The following is a 22170-nucleotide window of genomic DNA, read 5'->3' on the forward strand; positions in this document are numbered from 1 at the left end:
CTGACCTCAGGTGATCTGGCTGCCTCAGCCTCCCAAAGTGCTGGGATTATCCCAGGCATGAGCCACCACGCCTGGCCAAATTACTGTTTTTACTAGCAGAAAAGTTGGAAATATCTAAGTGACCAACAAAGGAAGAATAATTAATCGTGATGCATCCATATTATGCAGCTACTAAATGTTTTCAAAGCATGAAATACAGAAAATGCTCATGGTATAATGGGAAGGTTGGTAAATTTCATGTTTAATATGATTTCAAATGCATTTTTTAAAAATGAAAAGTTGAAGAGAGAGACAAAATGTTAGCAGGTTTGGGGTGATTTTAATTTTTCTGTTTTTTGTTTTCCGAATTGTCTACGCTGATCATGTATTACTTTATAATTTAAAAAATTTAGGCCGGGTGCGGTGGCTCACTCCTGTAATCCCAGCACTTTGGGAGGCCGAGGCGGGTGGATCATGAGGTCAGGAGTTCGAGACCAGCCTGGCCAAGATGGTGAAACCCCGTCTCTACTAAAAATACAAAAATTAGCCGGGCACGGTGGTGGGCTCCTGTAGTCCCAGCTACTCGGGAGGCTGAGACAGGAGAATCGCTTGAACCCAGGGGTGAGGAGGTTCAGTTAGCCAAGATCGCACCGCTGCACTCCAGCCTGGGCCTGGGCGACAGAGTGAGACCCCGTCTGGAAAAAAAAAAAAAAAAAAACTTTAGTCTGGTCGTGGTGGCTCACACCTGTAATCCCAGCACTTTGGGAGGCCGAGGCGGGTGGATCACCTGAGGTCAGGAGTTCAAGACCAGCCTGGCCAACATGGTGAAACCCTGTGTCTACCAAAAATATAAAAAATTAGCCAGGCGTGGTGGCATGTGCCTGTTACCTCAGCTACTTGGGAAGCTGAGGCAGTAGAATGGCTTGAACCTGGGAGGCAGAGGTTGCATTGAGCCAAGATCATGCCATTGCTCGCCAGCCTGGGCAACAAGAGTGAAACTCCAAATCTGATTTGTATGTAATGAGGGAAGCCTATTTAGCTGTATGTCTCCCGCAGTGCTCACTAGTCTGGTAGCAAAATTGAGGGGGGCGGGGATGGTAGTCATCTAGCATTAGAAGTGCTTGGCAAAAGTTACAGGAGTCTGTGTTGGTGGTCTACCTCCATGGTTGATGTGAAGATTTTTATAAACTATAAAGTTCTACATGAATAATAGTGGTAGTTTTTAATCTATCCCCATGCCACTGTCCTAATTTAGGCCCTCATTATTCTTACTTAAACTTATTCACTACTTTTCCTGCCTCCATGCTCTCTCCAAACCATCTTTTACATTACTGCCCAGAGTTCTTTTTCTGAAGCACCGGTAAGATGGTGGTGTATTTTTTCCTTTCAGAAACCTGTGTTGGCTCTCCATGTCTGAACTTTTAAGCCACAAATTTGAGGCCTTTTTATTATTTTATTTATTTATCTATTTATTTATTTTTGGAGACAGAGTTTCGTTCTTGTTGCCCATGCTGGAGTGCAATGGCGTAATCTCAGCTCACAGCAACCTCCGCCTCCCAGGTTCAAGCGATTCTCGTGCTTTAGCCTCCCAAGTGGCTGGGATTACAGGCATGTGCCACCATACCCGGCTAATATTGTGTTTTCAGTAGAGACGGGGTTTCTCCATGTTGGTCAGGCTGGTCTCAAACTACCAACCTCAGGTGATCTGCCTGTCTCGGCCTCCCAAAATGCTGGGATTACAGGCCTGAGCCACCGTGCCTGGCCGAGGCCTTTTTTTTTTTTTTTTTTTTTTGAGACGGAGTCTCGCTCTGTTGCCCAGGCTGGAGTGCAGTGGCCGGATCTCGGCTCACTACAAGCTCCGCCTCCCGGGTTTACGCCATTCTCCTGCCTCAGCCTCCCGAGTAGCTGGGACTACAGGCGCCTGCCACCTCGCCCGGCTAGTTTTTTTGTATTTTTTAGTAGAGACGGGGTTTCACCGTGTTAGCCAGGATGGTCTCGATCTCCTGACCTCGTGATCCGCCCATCTCGGCCTCCCAAAGTGCTGGGATTACAGGCTTGAGCCACCGCACCCGGCCACCGAGGCCTTTTTAAACGTGATCTCAAAGTACCTTTCTACCCTAATTTCCAACTACATCTCCATATACTGTTTTCTCTGTCCTCGTCATCCTAACTACCTTTCCCTAAATATGCAAGGCTTAGCTAACCCTCTGTTCTTGCTCATGCTACGTCATGTAAAACATTTGAAGGACAAACTTTGGACGTACAGTTAGATGACTTATATTACTGCTTTGATTCTGCTGTTCACAGGTGGCTGTGTGGCCTTTAAAATATTATTTTAACCTCTTTGATCCTCAGGGGGTTTTTTTGTGTTTTGTTTGTTTGTTTATACTAATTTCTTTATCTTTATAATGTTAGCACCTACCTCACAGAGTTGTTAGAATTTATTCAGATAATGAATATGAAAGCATGTTGTAACTAGATGCACAGTACACATGTATAGCATTATTTTCTACCTACCTCTGTCAGTATGCTTTTGACTTCAAATAACAGAAATCCAACTGAAAATGGCTTAAACAATGAGGAAGCAACTCTGGAGGTAAGGCGGTTCCAGGGTTGGTTAATTCAGCAGCTCAGTAGCATCATCCTACTATCTCCTTGCTTTGTACTCTTTGTTTTGTTCCATTCGGCTTTTTATGCTCATGGTCTTAAGATGGCTGCTACAGTCTTAGTTGTCACATGAAGACAGCAATGTTCAGATGCAGGAAAGGAGGAGTCCTATTAGTATGCCCCTTTTTAAGGGTGAGAAAATATCTCTAGAAGCCTCCCCTCATCCCCGCCCCATAAACTTTGCCCAATGTCTAATTAATGGAAATTGTACCACAGGCCTAACAAGTCATCACTGGGAACGGAAATCAGCTAATCTTCATTAACTTAGACCAATCATGATTCACCCCGGTACTGGCCCTCACCTCTCCTGAAGGAACAGTTGCTTAGAAAAAGGACAAAGTGGGGGCTCTGTTAAGGAGGGAAAAGATTGTGGTAGCACAATGTCTTCAGGGATGACCCTGGTTTGTTAGGGCAAGAAGATGAAGAGGTACTAAGTAGTAAATCAGCATAAAGGGGAGCTTGCTTTTGGTGACTCAAGATTTCAAGCAGGCATCATACAAAATGGTGAGAGAACAGATGGGGTGGGAAGAATGTGAAACTAATTTTACATTGCAGTTTCAGAGTTTATCTTTATATCCGAATAGGTATGCAGTGGAACTGATGAAGACCCTGATGATAAAAACGCACCCTTTCGGCAACGGCCATTTTGCAAATATAAAGGGCATACTGCTGATCTCCTTGATCTTTCATGGTCTAAAGTAAGAAATTCTTATTTGAATCATATATTAATTCTGTGTGTAAGGAGCTGATACTATAGTCTTAAAGCAGAATTTCTTCTCTGGGAAACCTCAACTGATTGGATGAGGCCCACCCACATAGTCAAGGGTGATCGCCTTTACTTAAAATCAACTGAGTGTGGATTAATTACATGTGCAGAATACCTTCACAGCAACAACGAGATTGGTGTTTGATTAAATAATTGAGTACTAGCTTAATAATTAAATAATTTAGTACTAGCTAAGTTGATACATAAAATTAACTGTTATAACCACCTTCTTACCAGAATTAATACCTTTTCTTTGAACTCATTCTCCTTAACCTTTCTCTGGCATTTGATGATTTGATGCTATTGATCTTTCTTGAACTACTTGATTTTGGAGCACTGTATGTTCTAGATTCACTTCCTATCTCACTGACTATTCCCTTGTTTGCTTCATGGAGGAAATATTTAATAGTTTAAAAAAAATTGAGAACCTGTGCAACTATACCTGCTATGTACCAAGTACTTTTCATTCACTCAAAACATATCCGTTGATCATTTTACCACCTGGTGAAGAAATGACCTCTGGAGCCAGACTCCCAAGGTATATATTCTTCCTAGTCTGCCCCTTATGTTGTGTGACCTTGGGCAAGTTATTTAACCTCCCCATGCCTCATCTGCAAAATAGACATAATAAAAATATAAAAATATATAATATAAAAAAATATAAAATATATTTTTGAAAAACCCTCATAGGGTTATAATAGGGAAAGATTAACTGAGTTAGTAAATATAAAACACTTGCCTAGAACATAAGTGCTCAATTAATATTAGCAATGATGATAATGATTAACTGAGTTAGTAAATATAAAACGCTTGCCTAGAACATAATAATGCCCAATTAATATTAGCAGTCATCATCATTATCATCATCACTATCTGCCAAGTAGCATTTTAGCCACTGGGGACACAGACAAAAGTTAAGTACTTTACATGTGCTCTGTTCATACCCTCAAAACAACCTTATGAGATTGTTGACATTTCTTTATCAAGGATTTTAAAAAACAAGGGTCATATGTGTTAAAGAACATGCCTAAAGGCATATAGCTAGGGAGTTACGGGAGTTTAGGTTCAAACCCCATGACTTTGGAGCATTACTCTCTAGCCCATTCCAGTGTCACAATAGCTAATCACTACAAGGAAACAGGATGACAAAAATAACAAATGTTGGACACATTGAAAGATTTAAGAAATCATGAATTTTTTATACTTTCTTTCCATTTTATACTTTATTTCCATTCTATCTCTTAGGAGGCAGCAGTAATATGATTTAGTATCTATCCAGCTACCTAATTGTCTCAAGTGAGTAATGTGCATTTTTAAGGACTAGTGCTAGCCTATAAACCACCTGGTCTTCCTGGTCCCTGACAATATGAATATAGAATATCAGTCTGTGAAGAGATAAGTGCAGAAACCAAGAGTAAACTATTTAGAAGTGTTTATGGCAGTTTTCACATTAAGTTTGTACCTGTTTAGTCTTTTAAAACCTGGGCTTCTATTTTGTATAATAATACAAAATGGGGCTTATATTTTATATGCCTTTTATTTTTATTTCATTTTTCTAGTAAATGTTTTCTGTGTTTTAAAATAGTTTCAGTCCACAACTCACTGGAAATTTAAAAAACAAAAACAGTCCTTCACCAGAAATAGTCTGAGAAGCACTAGTCTCTAGATGAGTTATTTCAGTGAGGTGCTGCCCCATACAGGAATGGTTCCTAAAGGTCTATCCTCATACCCCAATCCCTCCACCCCACCTCCATCCAGAGGAAAGCAACAAAATTTCTGCAACAAGATTCTAAGCCTCTCCAGGGTAGGAACCAGATATTATTAACACCAACTCAAACCAGATATTGTTTCTCTTTAATGTCTTTCACAGTGCGTATAGTGAGTTTTCTATTTGTTGAAGATGTATTTTGTGCCAGTAACAAGAATTACCCTGTTAATTCTTACAATAACAGCCCTGTGAGGTAGACAATCTGATTTTGTCTCGATGAAGAGATTGAGCCCCTGTGACCTATCTAAAATCACAAAATTAGTTATGGGTAGAACTTAGATTTTAATCTAATTTATCTGACTTCCAAGATCAGTGCTTAGTTTAAGAAAGTTATTTAATTTCATTTATTTAATAAGAAGTACTTATTAAATACTTATAAAAGAACAAGCCTTTCTTAAAGAATACTTATTTGGAAGAAATCTTAACATGTCTTCAGCACCTTCACTTAATATTTTAGGGATGTCTTCATACCTCTTTCATATGCTCAAAGCAAAGAACTATTGCAGGAATTGAATACAGTCAGTTTCTGTTTTTTGGGGTTTTTTTGTTTTGTTTTGCTTTGTGATTTTTTGAGACGGAGTATTGCTCTGTCCCAAGGCTGGAGTGCAGTGGCATGATCTCAGCTCACTGCAACATCCATCTCCCAGGTTCAAGCGATTCTCTGGCCTCAGCCTCCCCAAGTAGCTGGGATTACAGGCATGGGCCACCACGCCCAGCTAATTTTTTTGTATTTTTAATAGAGACGGGATTTCACCATGGTGGCCAGGCTGATCTCGAACTCCTGACCTCAAATGATCCACCTGCCTCAGCCTCCCAAAGTGCTGGAATTACAGACATGGGCCACTGTGCCCAGCCAAATAAAGTCAGTTTTAATGAACATAGGTTCATGGTGTGCCATAGGTTAAGTTTTTATACAGTAGTTATTAATCAACAGGAAATTATAATGCAAACTGCATGTACTCTTCAAAACTTTTCTGGAACTGAGTGGATCTTGAAAATAAAAATGATTGTTGTTAGATATTTCAAAGATTATTGTATATCTTCCAAATTCTGTTTTTTAATTCTTTACTTTTAATCATAAAGTATACCATCTATTTGAAAACAGGTATACCGCAGTGTACCTACCTCATAGTGTTGCTATATTATGCAAAGAACAATGCTTAACACATAGAAGTATGCGATAAATATCATCATTGCCTTGATTTGTTTAGCACCTTTAGGCACACCAAAGAATACAGAGGTGTCATTTGAGTTTTCTCCTTCAGTATAACTCATAGTTCTCCTCCTTAAATAGATTATGTTTAGGAATTAATGAGCTTCTGCCAGCTGAAAGCTTTTGACAGAAATGTTTGGTTCCTGGGCGATGGGGCCATCACAGTGCCTAAGTCAGTTACACTACCATGTTCTAGCCTTGAACATTCTGTGGTCTATTCTGAAAGATTTGACAATTTTTGTTCTCTAATTTTCTTGCCTAGAGTATGACAGGTGCACAATAACTTTTCATTTCCATGCTGCATTATAGGGTAATCTTTTTGAAGACATTTTAAATGACAATTAGAGATCTATGTGAGTTAAAATTCACCAGTGTTATCAGTGTGAAAATAACTGAAGTGACAATAAAATGAATAAATACCTTATACTGATAGCTAAGTTCCCATATGTGCAGGTGATAACAACCAAGGCACACGTTAGTTCTCTGCTGGTGCCTGGCAGATTTCTTTAGACATTGATAAGATTCATCCGAATTTCAGAACAGGTAATGTCAAAAAGTTTTAGAATCAATGAAATACGGTATTTAACTGTTTAGGGGAAAATAGGATCTTCCAAGTGAATTTGATAATCTTTTGTTCTTTCCAGTGCTGCATTTAACAATAACAAAACTGTTGGAATACAAAAAACAAAAGTTCACTTTTATTGTATAAATAGGGTTCTTTTTCTTATAGTGATAACATAGTCAATGTCATTTTCTCTGTAGAACTACTTTCTTCTTTCTTCTTCAATGGATAAAACAGTCAGATTATGGCACATTTCTCGAAGAGAATGCCTTTGCTGTTTTCAACATATAGATTTTGTCACTGCCATAGCTTTTCATCCAAGAGTAAGTAACTATTTATACATGTTTTTGTTAACCTCTAAGGAAGGTGAGAGAACCTGGTTTCTCTGGAGGGCAATTGGACTACAGGAAAAAAGTTATTAACAGCTACATAGTTATGAGCAATTTAATTTTGTGTTTCATTTTGCTTTAGAAATGAGAAAGGAAATATTCTGCTGATCTGCATTAGAAAAACTGGGGATGTTATATCTCAAATCTTTATTAAGACATGCAAGGTATAAATAAATGAAATAAACTATCCTATTAAAGATGACAGATATTGGAGATGGAGGAAGAAGAGGAAGCAGATGGATAAATGAGAAAGGGAAGTACCTAGACAGAAATAGTGAGATTGGGGAGGGAAGAGACAGAGAAAAAGACTGAAAGAGGCAAAGATGAAAATTCATTACAAGATATACTGAATTTGTATTGTTAGTCTTGATATCCCTTCTTTATTCCTTTTCAGTATAGAAAATCCTTTCATATCTTTCCCCCAGAAAGAAAGTATTTCATATGATTTCAGCCAAATGAGAAAAATCTGCTATCATAGAATTGCAGACCTATTGTATGCCCCTAGAGGATAGGGCCACCAAATGCTTAAGGCTAAATTAGTTACAGATTTTTACAACTGTAAGCAAAAGGGAAATCACATGTCGGTGCTGACTGCACTAGCTCAATTAAGCAGAGGACTTGAGCTGACCCTAGCAACAAGTTTCCCTTACCTATGTTGGTGTTATAATTACATTTCCAGTGGTGTCCTCATCTTTATATGTTTAACACCCATTATCTTTTTAATGTAACATTTTAATCATATTCACATTTCTTCATCTCCCCCAAATTAAGGAGAAGACTGACTTGTTTTCAATATACTTTCCTTTCCTGAGCAGGCTTATAACATAAGCAGTGATAATTCCAAACCGTTGAAGACTTGGTTAAGGGCCAGGCGCGGTGGCTCATGCCTATAATCCCAGCACTTTGGGATGGCAGGGCAGGCAGATCATGAGGTCAACAGATGGAGACCAACCTGGCCAACATGGTGAAACATTGTTTCTACTAAAAATACAAACATTAGACAGGTGTGGTGGCAGGTGCCTGTAGTCCCAGCTACTCGGGAGGCTGAGACAGGAGAATCACTTGAACCCAGGAGGCAGAGGCTGCAGTGAGCCGAGATTGCACCAGCCTGGGCAATAGAGCGAGACTGTCTCAAAAAAAAAAAAAAAGAAGAAGACCTGGTTAAGAATTTTGGTGGCTCACGCCTATAATCCCAGCACTTTGGGAGGCTAAGTGGGAGGATGGCTTGAGGCTAGGAGTTCAAGACCAGCCTGGGCAACACAGTGAGACTCCACCTCTATCACAAACAGTAAAACTATGTTAATTCTTACCAGTTTTGATGATCAAGTCATTAGAGTCTTCTTTCTGAATAACACCCCCACCCCGTCCCCTATACACACAACAAAAGGATGGATTTACCCCATCAGCAACTGTGAGCAAAATCTTTCCATACATGAATCTTTCCATAACTCTGTTTTAGCTATAAAGTATCAGGTTGGAAAGAGATATTTAGTTGTGATTGTTTTCTTTCTCATTGTTTTTCTTTTCTTTTCTTTCTTTTTTTTTTGTTTTTTGTTTTTTGTTTTTGAGACAGGATCTCACTTTGTCACCCAGGCTGTAGTGCAGTAGTGCAGTCTCGGCTTACTGCAGCCTCAACTTCCCTGGCTCAGGTGATTCTCCTGCCTCAGCTCCCCAGGTAGCTGGGACTACAGGCATGCACCACTGTGCCTGCACTATTCCTGGCTAATTTTTGTATTTTTAGTAGAGACAGGGTATTGCCATGTTGCCCAGGCTGGTCTCAAACTCCTGGGCTCAAAGTGATCTGCCCACCTCGGCCTCCCAAAGTGCTGGGATTAAAAGCATGAGCCACTGCACCCATCCGATTGTTTTCCATGTGGTATTTTATTATTTATTAAACTTTCTGTTCAGCCATGAATTTTTTTTTCTTTTTTCTTTTTTTTTTTTTTTTTTGAGACAGTCTCCAGGCTGGAGTGCAGTGGCACAATCTCAGCTCACTGCAACCTCCACCTCCCAGGTTCAAGTAATTCTGCCTCAGCCTCCCAAATAGCTGGGATTACAGACATGTACCACCACATCCAGCTAATTTTTGTATTTTTAGTAGAGATGGAGTTTCACCATGTTGGCCAGGCTGGTCTCTAACTCCTGACCTCAAGTGATCTGCCTGCCTTGGCCTCACAAAGTGCTGGAATTACAGACGTGAGCTACTGCGCCTGGCCCAGCCAATGATTTTTTTATAGTGCTTTTATTTGGTTTTATTTTGGAAACTATAAAGCCCTATTTCTAAAAATCGTACTGACCTGGAGTGTTTTTAAGGGGCTAGGAAAGAATAGGGTAGTGATGACTTGGGTTTTTTTTTTTTTTTTTTTTTTTTTTTTTTTTTAGGAAATATGACTTTTATTATAATGTTAAAGGAAGAAAGGTAGCAGAGTTAGAAAAGAAATAGTAAAATGGGCCGGGCTTGGTGGCTCATGTCTGTAATCCCAGCACTTTGGGAGGCCAAGGTGGGTAGATCACCTGAGGTCAGGAGTTCAAGACCAGCCTGGCCAACATGGTGAAAACCCATCTCTAATAAAAATGCAAAAATTAGCCGGCCGTCGTGGTGCATGCCTATAATCCCAGCTACTCAGGAAGCTGAGGCAGGAGAATTGCTTGAGCCCGGGAGGTGGAGGTTGCAGTGAACCAAGATTGTGCCACTGTACCCTAGCCTGGGTGACAGAGTGAGATTCCATCTCAAAAATAAAAAATAAAAATAACAACAAAATGGAGATACACACACATAGATGTACGTATGTGACAATTACTAAGTTTTTACTTGTTCAGCTCTTCTACTGGTACACATTGAGTGACCCTACTATACCATAGCCATGAAGATGTCCATCATTTGTAGATTGTCTTTGACAGGTTTCAGAGATGGGTAAGAATAATAATTTTTGGCAAGGAACAGAAACCCTTAGGGCGGGGGCGGGGGGGTGGGGAAGGAAAAAAAAAAAAGAAGAATCATCATCTTGGCTGGGTATGGTGGCTCCCTCCTATAATCCCAGCACTTTGGGAGTTTGAGGCAGGAGGATCACTTGAGGCCAGGAGTTCGAGACCAGCCTGGGCAACATAGGGAGACCCCATTTTTATAAAAAATTTTAAAGTTAGCCAGGTATGGTTGTGTGCTTCTGTGATCCCAACTACTTGGGAGGCTGAGGTGAGAGGATCACTTGAGCCCAGGAGATCGAGGCTGCAGTAAGCTGTGATCGAACGTCTGTACTCCAGCCTGGGCAACAAACTGAGACCCCATCACCAAAAAATAAAAATAAAGAAAGAAAAATTCTTATGTTGCCAAAAACAAAACCAGCTTAGTGGTAGGACTGATTTAGTTTAAGGCAGGTTTCTCAAGCCTAGTACTGTTGATATTCTTTGTTACACGGGGGAGAGTAGGCTGTGCATTATAGGATATTTAGCAGCATCCCTGGCCTCTCCCCACTAGATACTGGTAGCATCCTGATCCTCCCACCAGTTTCTACAACCAAAATGTCTCCAGATAATGCTAGATGTCCCCTTTGGGGTCAAATTGCTGCAGGTTGAGAATCCCTGATCTGAGAGCAGAATTTGAATAATGAAGTAATTCTCTGTTGGCATGGTGCTAGGGTTCCAAAAATGACTGGTTTGGGGGGCCACTAACTGATATTTCTCTTTATCCAAGTGTTACATGTATCCCAGAGGAAGGTATGATATAGGATAGTGTTTCTCATAGCATGTTCCTGAAAGGTCTAGCATCTCCCCTAAACACGCCCCCCCAAAAAAGTCTGTGGTTAAATATGTTGAAAAATGCTACCTGTTTTATCCTCTCTTTGGAGATTCAAAATGCAGGTTAACTGAGAATCGAGTTTAACTTTCTGTAACCCAGAATTTCTCAAACTTACTTGACCACAGAACCTTCTTCCATTTAATACACACTCAAACACGTTATCTGTTAACATCCCTATCTTGCAAAAGGGCAGTTTAAGGATATGATAATTAGAATTTTATTTCTCAAAGTGAATAGTGAGGTTTCTAATTGTTACTGCTTTCAGTGCATAAAATAATGCTTGCTTAAAGAATAAAAATTTTTAAATGAAATCTTTTTTTTTTTTTTTGAGACGGAGTCTCACTCTGTCGCCAGGCTGGAGTACAGTGGTGCGATCTTGGCTCACTGCAACCTCCGCCTACCGGGTTCAAGCGATTCTCCTGCTTCAGCCTTCCGAGTAGCTGGGACTACAGCTGCACACCACCATGCCCAGCTAATTTTTATGTTTTTACTAGAGACAGGATTTCACCATGTTGGCCAGGATAGTGTCGATCTCTTGACCTTGTGATCCACTGCCTTGGCCTCCCAAAGTGCTAGGACTACAGGTGTGAGCCACTGCGCCCAGCCCTGAAATCTACATTTTTAAACTAGTCTAATAGACTTACTGATTTGATTTGCTAATGAGTTTTTTCTTGATGTGGTAAAATGAAAGCTTTCTCTTTTGCCACCTTTTTAGGATGACAGGTATTTTCTAAGTGGGTCTTTGGATGGAAAGCTCCGCCTTTGGAACATACCTGACAAAAAAGTGGCTTTGTGGAATGAAGTAGATGGTCAGACGAAATTGATCACAGCTGCAAACTTCTGTCAGAATGGCAAATATGCAGTGATTGGGACATATGATGGCAGATGTATTTTCTATGATACAGAGGTAAATGATTGTTTTTTGTAAATTATATAATTATATACTTAGTAAACACTTTCATGGTTTTGGACAAGTTGTTTATCCCCTCTGGGCTTTAACTGCATTTTCTCTAAATAGGGACAAATAATACCATGTCTGTCTTAAGAGTTGGAACAGATGCAGATGACTTTTAAGATGTCTTCTCATTCTAATTTTTAAAAAAATTTTTTTGAGATGGAGTCTCACTCTGTTGCCCAGGATGGCGTGCAGTGGAGTGATCTCGGCTCACTACAACCTCCGCCTCCTGGATTCAAGTGATTCTTGTGCCTCAGCCTCCTGAGTAGCTGGGACTACAGGCATGTGCCACCACACTCGGCTAATTTTTGTATTTTTTGGTAGAGATGGGATTTTACCATGTTGGCCAGGCTGGTCTCTAACTCCTGACTTCAAGTGATTCACCTGCCTCAGCCTCCCAACGTGCTGGGATTACAGGCGTGAGCCACCATGCCCAAGCAAAAAGAATTTTTTTATAGAGACAAAGCCTCACTCTGTCACCCAAGTTAGAGCATAGTGGTACAATTATTGTTGCTCACTACAGCCTCGAACTCTTGGGCTCAAGCAATCCTCCTGCCTCAGCCGCCGGAGTAGCTAGAATTACAGATACAAGCCACCACACATGCTCCTAATTCTAATATGTTAAATGTATGATTTATTTTTAGCATTTGAAATACCATACACAAATACATGTACGATCTACTAGAGGGCGTAACAAGGTTGGAAGAAAAATTACTGGCATTGAGCCTTTACCTGGAGAAAATAAGGTACTACAGTATTCAAAACCATCTCTCTCCATACTATATGTAGATTCTTGGAAGTTCTTAATATCTTGGCAAAAAAAAATGTATTCTCTTTCTTGTGGAATACCACTTTTCTTCTGGTTTTGAGGTATATTTGTTTGTATGTGTGTAGCACCCTTTTTGGGTTGTAACTTAGCTTGTACTAAAACATGATATTTTTAACTTTTCATTTGATCTGCTTTTAGATATTGGTAACCTCAAATGACTCCAGAATCAGACTATATGATTTGAGAGATTTGTCACTGTCCATGAAGTATAAGGGTTACGTCAATAGCAGCAGCCAGATCAAAGCAAGTTTCAGGTAAATTGGCAATGAGATATTCCCAAAAGAGATCAGAACATTTCTCCCCTACTTTCATTTTTCCATTGGTCTATGCCTTATGTTTAATGGGGTTTTTTTCACTTTTGCAACTAGTATTTTATCATGCGATACTTACCTTGTCCACCTATCTAGTATATAGAATTCGAATTGCCCCTATTCTGCAGATGAAGAAACCAAGACTCAGAAAGTTAAGTGATTGGCCTAAAGTCATAGTTGTAGAGCTGGGATTAGAAGACTCTCATCTCTAGAGTTTTTGCTTTTGTACCTTTGTTTACCCTTTTACGAAGGGGCTTATGGCTCATCCCACCACCCCCATCCCCGCCCCATTGCCTTGAACCTTTTAGGAAAGGAAGGAACCTTTTAGGACTCTTAAGAAAGCATTTTAACACCCCACAGCACAGTGTCTTGTATTCAAAACTTTACATATCATTATTATTTAAATTTCTAATTTGGGTTCCGGACACTCTCCTGAAGGTTAGCTACCTTTTCTTCCTTCTAGCCCTCTTCTTTCAGTCCTTTTCTTACCAGTTCTTTTTTCTTGAATTATACAGTAATTAACTCAATTGGTAAAGTATTCTGCTCCTGTCTTTCACACCTTAAATCATCATTCCTCCCAACATGGATTAACTAATGTCACAGTTACTTAGAGCTTTGATGCAAATACAAGTGCCAGGCCACTACATCACACCTACACATTTAGAACATCTAGAGTGAGACTTTGAGTCTACATATTCAACAAGCTCCTTCAGGTGTTATTTTAGGTATCACAAAGTAGGAAGCACTGATAAAGGAAACCGTTAAACATATACACACACATTTTATTTGCTTTTCCTTTCTTCCCCAAATTCAGCCATGATTTTACTTACCTCGTTAGTGGTTCAGAAGATAAGTATGTTTATATCTGGAGTACTTACCATGACCTAAGCAAGTTTACTTCAGTCAGGAGAGATCGTAATGACTTCTGGGAAGGTATTAAAGGTAAGTAAATACTTGCTTTTGTGTGTCTTATAAGAGAATCAAGTTAAAGTGGGTATGTGCTAGAAGTAAATTCATAGCCGGGCACAGTGGCTCACGCCTGTAATCCTGGCACTTTGGGAGGCCGAGACTGGCATATCATGAGGTCAGGAGATCGAGACCATCCTGGCTAACACGGTGAAACCCTGTCTCTACTAAAAATACAAAAAAAAAGTAACTGGACGTGGTGGCACGCACCTGTAGTCCCAGCTACTCAGGAGGCTGAGGCAGTAGAAGTGCTGGAACCCAGGAGGCGAAGGTTGCAGTGATCCGAGATCGCGCCACTGCACTCTAGCCTGGGTGGTAGAGTGAGACTCCGTCTAAAAAAAAAGAAGAAGTAAATTCATGTAGGCATTATTTTAAGAGAGGCAGTTTGACACTGATAAACTGCTTTGCATTTGGCTTTACTTGTTTTATCTATACTAAGGAAGAACTTTGGTCTAAAATTTGAGAAGTCAGGGAATTTCAGAACTTATATGTAATGTTTCTTAGAAAAATTTTTGGGTTTTAAATCACTCTTAGTTACTTCTGTGTTAGTTTTTAAGGATATTTGGCATATAACATACACTATCGTGTTTGTCTTGGTATCCAATTTGTCAGTTATCCTGAAGTAAATTTTTTCTGCAGCCCACAATGCAGTTGTTACATCAGCCATCTTTGCACCAAACCCAAGTTTGATGTTATCTTTGGATGTGCCATCTGAAAACTCAGAAGGGAACGAGAAAAGTGAAGATGCTGACTTTTTGGATCTCACACATTCTGGTAAATCTTTATTTGTCCTATATTTTTTTCTAGTCAGCATTTAGTAACCTCATTTGTCTCATATGAGTATAATGAGGTTTTCACTAGTATAAAGAATATTTCTTTTTTCTTTTTTCTTAAGACAGAGTCTTGCTCTGTCACCCAGGCTGGAATGCAATGATGCAGTCACAGCTCACTGCAGCCTCAACCACCCTGGACTCAGGTGATCCTTCCACCTCAGCCTCCTGAGTAGCTGGGACTACAGGCCTACACCACCATGCCCAGCTAATTTTTTTTTTTTTTTTTTTTTTTTTTTTTTTTTTTTTTGTGACGGAGTCTCGCTCTGTCGCCCAGGCTGGAGTGCAGTGGTACGATCTTGTCTCACTGCAAGCTCCGCCTCCTGGGTTCACGCCATTCTCCTGCCTCAGCCTCCTGAGTAGCTGGGACTACAGGCACCCGCCACCACGCCAGGCTAATTTTTTGAACTTTTATAGAGATGGAATTTCACCATGTTGCCCAGGCTGGTCTCAAACTTCTAGGCTCAAGCAATCCACCCACCTCAGCCTCCCAAAGCACTGGGATTACAGGCGTGAGCCACCAAAGAATATTTCTTGTTTGCAACTTAATGGTTGTCAGATACCCATTTCTGAACTTTTCAGTAATATATTTCCTCAAAGTTTTACCTGTTTTAAATTCACCTGAGAATTAAAAATGAGAAATTTGGGCCAGGCGCGGTGGCTCACGCCTGTAATCCCAGCACTTTGGAAGGCCAAGGCGGGCAGATCACGAGGTCAGGAGATCGAGACCATCCTGGCTAACACGGTGAAACCCCATCTCTACTAAAAATACAAAAATTAGCCGGATGTGGTGGCAGTCGCCTGTAATCCCAGCTACTCGGGAGGCTGAGACAGGAGAATGGCATGAACCCGGGAGGCGGAGGTTGCAGTGAGCCGAGATCGCGCCACTGCACTCCAGCCTGGGTGACAGAGCGAGACTCCATCTCCAAAAAAAAAAAAAAAGAGAAATTTAGATGTTCATAACTATAGGTAACCATTCTCTTTAGAGAAGTGCAAACAATATATACAAATATAAAACTTCTTTATTATCTGTCTCTCTCCTACTAGTCTGTAATCTCTAGAAGACAGAGACTTTTCATGTCTTATTTATTGCTGTATTGCCAGTGTCTCACACAGTGCTTACCTTCATATAGTAGGCGCTTAATGAACATTTGCCGACTGAATGAATTAAACCCAAATGAAGCAGAGCTAATTTTTCTAGTTGCCACAAGTTAACAGCTTCTTGAGATAGATGGCTATTTACAAGTTTGTAATTTCTTGCCATTTGTAGCATATATGCTTTGAGAATGAGTATTAATTCCGGTTATATAAAGTGCTCATATTAGGAAGGGAGAACAAACTGTCAACAAGTAATATCGAGTGCCAATCAGTTATATAAAAATCTGGGTCAGCTGTGGTGGCTCACGCCTGAAATCCCAGCACTTTGGGAGACCAAGGCGGGCGGATCATGAGGTCAAGAGTTCGAGATCATCCTAGCCAACGTAGTGAAACCCCATCTCTACTAAACTGCACAAATTAGCTGGGCATGGTGGTGCGCACCTGTAGTCCCAGCTACTCAGGAGGCTGAGGCAGAATCGCTTGAACCAGGGAGGCGGAGGTTGCAGTGAGCTGAGATCGCGCCACTGCACTCCTGCCTAGCAACAGGGTGAGATTCCATCTCAAAAAAAAAAAAAAAATCTGTAACTAGTCCTGCTCGTCCTTAAGAGTATGGTAAGACCATGCAGATTTGGATCAATTATTAGTGAAAACAAGTTTGTATTATTAAAACCAGTTGTGGCTGAGTGTGGTGGCTCACACCTATAATCCTAGCACTTTGGAAGACCAAGGTGAGCAGATTGCTTGAGGTCAGGAGTTCAAGACCAGCCTGGCCAACATGTTGAAACCCTGTCTCTACTAAAAATACAAAACGTAGCCAGGTATGGTGGTGCATGCCTGTAATCCTGGGATGCTGAGGCAGGAGAAGTGCTTGAACTCGGGAAGGTGGAGGTTTCAGTGGGTGGAGATCGCGCCACTGCACTCCAGTCCGGGTGACACAGCAAGACTCTGTCTAAAAAAAAAATAGTTATGCCAGGCGTTGTGGTGTGTACCTGTAATCCCGGGTACTTGGGAGGCTGAGGCAGGAGGATTGTTTGAACTCAGGAGCTCGAGACCAGCCCAGACAACATAGAAGGACACCCAACTCAAAAAATATATATATATATATTTTTTTTTAATTTTTAAATTGATTGCATAATAGTTTATTGACTGTATTGTCTCATGCTACAGATTACAAACAGGTCATAAAGCCACAGGAATAGATACAATGTACAAAGAGTGCTTCTAACGTATTTGAATGCTAAAAAGTTATCAATAGTTTAATCTCAAGTAATTTTTTGTACTATTATTTGCACTATCTACTCCACTCACTACACACTATTCCTTCTGTCTGTGAAGAAAAATTTTGATAACAAAGATGAACTTGAGTCTAGCATTTCTTTCAGTACAAGATACAAAAATAAACCAAGTTAGAATGATTATACCTTTACTAAATGCCTGTTTAACTGTTTTCTGTTTTCTTTTTCTTTCCTTCTCAGAATCAAATCCAGCTTCTCTCTTCTAACTTAGGTCATTTACGTTTTTTCTTTTTTTTTTTTTTTTTTTTTTACTTATGAATGAATGAATGACATGGTGTCACTCTTGTTTCCCTGGCTGGAGTGCGGTGGTACAGTCATAGCTCACTGCAACCTTGAACTCTGTGCTCAAGCAATCTTCCTGCCTCAGCATCAAGTAGCTAGTACTACACGTACTACCATGCCTGGCTAATTTTTTTTTTTTTTCTTTTTGGTAGAAATGAGTTCTCCTTATGTTTCGCAGGCTGGTCTCAAACTTCTGGCCTCAAAAAGGTTAGTCCTTCTACTTTGGCCCAAGTGCTGGGATTACAGGCATGAGACATCACACCTGGCCTTTTTTTTTCTTTTCTTTTCTTTTTTCCCCAGTACTACCTTTTTACATTCTATATACTTCCCCTGCATATTCCACAGGAAATTCTAGCTTTTAAAACAATTTGAGGAAAAGCAAAAGGTACAGGGGTTTTTTTTTAACTTCTCAAAAATGTACCACATTAACAAGGCTCACTTAACTAACTGGGTCCTTTTTGAAGAGGCACAAATTTTAGTGGGTTGTACTCAGATTTGTGTTTGTCATTTTGTACCCATGTAGGTGTAGTCTAAGAATAAACTCTCTTAAACCCGAAATGGAGGATCACAAAATATATCCAATTGCCCTCTCTCTTTGTTCCTGACGTGTTTGGCAGTTTGAGCCTCAATTTTCCTTATGCGTAAAATAATCATGATAACCTAGTTTATAGAGTTTCAATAAGAATTAGATATGATATGTATAGGCTGGGCATGGTGGCTCATGACTGTAACCCCAACATTTTGGGAGGCCAGGGCGGGAGGATCACTTGAGGCCAGGAGTTTGAAACCAGCCTGGACAACATAGCAAGACCCTGTTTCCACAAAATATTAAATAATTAGCCGGGCACAGTGGCACATGCCTGTAGGGAGGCTGAGGTGGAAGGATCCTTTGAGCCCAGGAGTGTGAGGTTCCAAGTGAGCTACGATGGTGCCACTGCATTCCTGCCTGCACAACAGAGTGAGGCTCTATCTAAATATATATATATATACTTGTATGCGTAAAAGTGCTTAGCAAAATGCCTCGCATGTAGTAGGCATTATTGTTATCATTTTCATTATTATTATTTTCATTATTATTGTGTCTTACAAAGCATTTTATATGTATGGTGAATTCTTCTCTATCCTTTCTCATATTCCTAAGTCCTTTGCTGCTGCTGCTACTACCACTGCACAGTACTGCTATGAGATATGCCAAAAGGGTGGTAAAGGAATGTTCAAAGACTTAGGATATGTTTTTAGCACATCTAAGGGAAACCATTTTGTGTGACTCATCCTGTCCACAACTTTCCAGTTAAAGTTTGGATTATTTTCTTCTTTTTTAAATCTCAAAATCTCAATTTTCACCTATGTATAATAGAGTTAGTTAACACTGAATTTTTTTATTAAATGCTTTTATGCAACTGGCAAATGTAAGAGGTAAGCATTTATGCCATTCAGCATAGTTATATAGCTTTTCAGTAAGGACCATATGGCAAAAGGTGCTGTCAGCATTCACACAGCAAATGTGTACTTCATTTCATGGCACTTTCAGTATGTCTGCTATACAATAACCCTTACTGGCAACCTCGCTAGATACCCCTGTTAGCAACAGACTTGCCCAGCTGATCCCATTCTGCCAGCACTGCAGTCCTGAGGTTGAATGACACACTAGCTTCTTGCCATGCAATGAAGCATTAGATGACTTAGATGCCTGGGCTGCCTAGGAATAAGTCCAAGCATCCAGGCCCCAGGAGACTGTAATATCCTCAAGCCAGGGAAAGACCAGCCAAGACAAGGTAAGTGGAAGTGAGTCTCAGAGCAGAGGAGAGATTCAGCAGAATGAAAGAATTACAGGAGCCAGCCAGAAAAGGAGACTGAAAAGGTCAGGAGATGATATTCTCCCCTGAAGGTGGAGGGTCATGGGCATGTGATAATTGTGGCAGCAGGCTTCATATTCCTTTAAAAATCAACTTAAAACTATTTTTTATGCTTTTAAGGTATTATGAAGACAGATAACACAGAAGTTCTTCTCTCTGCTGACTTCACTGGAGCAATCAAAGTGTTTGTTAATAAAAGAAAAAATGTATCTTAATTTGAAATGGCATTTAAAATAAACATATCAATAAGTTTCTATATGTATCAGAACTGAAAAAATATAGTGTTCCAAGCTAACATACTTTTTAAATTTTTATTGAAAGTTGTTCAAATATAATATATTTTTTGAGAGGCAGTGTTAATGATCTAGGAAACCCCAGGCCGATAGAGTAGAAAGGAATATGGCTAGAATAACATTGCCAAACATTAGGCTTTATTGTTTTGTTATGTTTGTGTTTTCGTTGTATAATTATGAACATGCACAAGTTTCTGCATGAAAATATATTAATATATTAATCACATGTATGTGCCTTTTGGTTACATGCATTAAATCTAACAGAGTTAAATTATTTCAGTGGCTCTTTTGGCCTCTTACTAGGGGGAATAGTCTTGTTTCTAGCTTAAACAATTTTTTTTTGCACAAGATTTCATTTTTAAGAAAAGTAGTATCTTTTGACTGAGTTATTGTTTTGAAAATGTTATATAGGTTTCCAATAGGTCAATAACCATGTGTAAATGGTTTTTATAAATTTCTCAATTTGGGGACAAGATTTTTTTGTGGTCTAAATTGTGGGCTTAAGATTCTTTTCTTTATATATGTACATATAATTTTTTTTTCTTTGCCACACTGGAGCACAATGTTTCTATGTAAAGAATTATTTTCATTCTTTATCCATGAGCACCAGGCTTTGCTCACTTAAAAAAAAATTAAGCCACATTAAGGAGTGAGTCTTCTTTTTTACAATAATGTAAAAATGAAACTGTTTACATTTTTTTAAAGCATTGTAGTTTTTAAAAATTAAGCTGTTTTGTTTTGTGTTGTTGAATTTGAAAGCCTTTGTAAATATCAATATAATGTACCAATGAAATAACATCTGGGGCAATGAAACCCTGATCATGTTGTTGATGGTTAGCATATGTTTCTGAAATTAAATATGTATTATTAAAAGTTGGTCTCCAACACTTGTTTAAACATGGCTTTATTTTTAATTGACTTCAGTAAATCAAGGAATGCAAGAAAAATAAACTCTTGTTTTAATCATTTAAATTTTAGCAACAGAAGACCAGATTTTAGATCCCTAAATTATAATGCATTAGTTACATGCCTTTAAAATTGTTTTAATTCTAGCTTTAAATTGAACACTGCTAATAATTCATCTGTATGCTCATGTGTTCTTTACTGCATTTGTTTTCAGCATGTAAGTGAGAAGTTGGGGAGCCACGGACATATCCTTGTTGATTAGCATGGTCTTAGAGTGTTCTAGGCTTTCTAGTAAATTACATATTGTTTGTTGCTTTCTTCTTGCCAGTACTGTGCTCTCTCCCTCTCCCTTTCCCCCTCCCCTCTCCTCATCTCTCTTTGGTTACTTTGGCCCCCTCACTCTCTTGTACTCTCCCTTACTGAATTGTTACGCTATTGGCTTTCTAAAAACCAGGCACAGTTTGTTTAGTCTCAAGGTCTGGGTGGCATTGTGATTGATCCAGTGTTTCTTTTTTAAACTTGATGTCTTCAGCTCTTTGAGGCAGCTTGGCTTTCACTAACTTCTGCCTGAGAACTTGTAGTCAGCTGTGGTGTTGATTGTTTTAACTGCATATAATCAGGGTATTATTATATGACTTATCTCCTGATAGGTTTTGTATGGTTACTTGACCAAAAAGATAAAACGAGTTGGGTTGCAAGCTTAAAAGCATAATGCTGGCTGGACATGGTGGCTCATGCCTATAATCCCAGCACTTTAGGAGGCCGAGGCAGGTAGATCACCTGAGGTCAGGAGTTCAAGACCAGCCTGGCCAACATGGTGAAACCCCATCTCTACTAAGAATACAAAAAATTAGCTGGGCGTGGTGGCGAGCAGCTGTAATCCCAGCTACTCGGGAGGCTGAGGCAGGACAATCGCTTGGACCCAGGAGGCGGAGGTTGCGGTGAATCAAGATCGCGCCATTGCACTCCAGCCTGGGCAACAAGAGCGAAACTCTGTCTCAAAAAAAAAAAAAAAAAAAGCATAATACCAACACTTGTTATTGCTATATGAATACACTGAATTTGAAAAGGTAGCATCAAAGTATATACAAAAAAGTTGAACACTATTTCTCTTTAAAATGAGCATTAGATATTCTCTATAATAAGTGATATGGTATTATAAAAAAAAAAAGGAGCACAGGTTCTAGAGTCAGGTAAACTTGGATTTGCTTCCTTCCCGTTAGCACATTCCTTGGGCAAGTTATTTATCCTACATTACTACTACTTCCTTATCTGTAATATGGGAATACCTAACTTAAAGTGCAAAGATTTGCTAAGAAATCATGTATGTGTAAAGCTTGGTGCCTAACCAGTAGGTAAACTCAATAGATGTACATTTCTTACTGCCTGTCACAAATCCCTGAGTACTC

At 39.6% G+C, this 22170-nt stretch overlaps 1 protein-coding gene across 5 annotated transcripts in view; it reads left to right on the forward strand.

Moving 5' to 3' along the window:
• WDR44 (WD repeat domain 44) overlaps positions 1-20752 on the forward strand; it is a 102165-nt gene extending 81413 nt beyond the window's left edge. For 3 of the 5 annotated variants that reach the window (XM_065538054.1, XM_005594437.4, XM_074029889.1), the window contains 8 exons: positions 3231-3344; positions 7156-7278; positions 11856-12047; positions 12740-12841; positions 13063-13178; positions 14050-14177; positions 14841-14975; positions 19683-20752. In XM_065538054.1, coding sequence (XP_065394126.1) covers positions 3231-3344; positions 7156-7278; positions 11856-12047; positions 12740-12841; positions 13063-13178; positions 14050-14177; positions 14841-14975; positions 19683-19777 — 1005 coding nt within the window. In that variant the 3' untranslated portion in view covers positions 19778-20752. The remainder of the gene's footprint in view (positions 1-3230; positions 3345-7155; positions 7279-11855; positions 12048-12739; positions 12842-13062; positions 13179-14049; positions 14178-14840; positions 14976-19682) is intronic. The other 2 variants (XM_065538055.1, XM_074029888.1) reach the window with 1 other exon arrangement.
• Positions 20753-22170: the final 1418 nt, after the last annotated feature.

Source organism: Macaca fascicularis, chromosome X (assembly GCF_037993035.2).
Source record: "Macaca fascicularis isolate 582-1 chromosome X, T2T-MFA8v1.1".
NCBI lineage: Eukaryota > Metazoa > Chordata > Mammalia > Primates > Cercopithecidae > Macaca > Macaca fascicularis.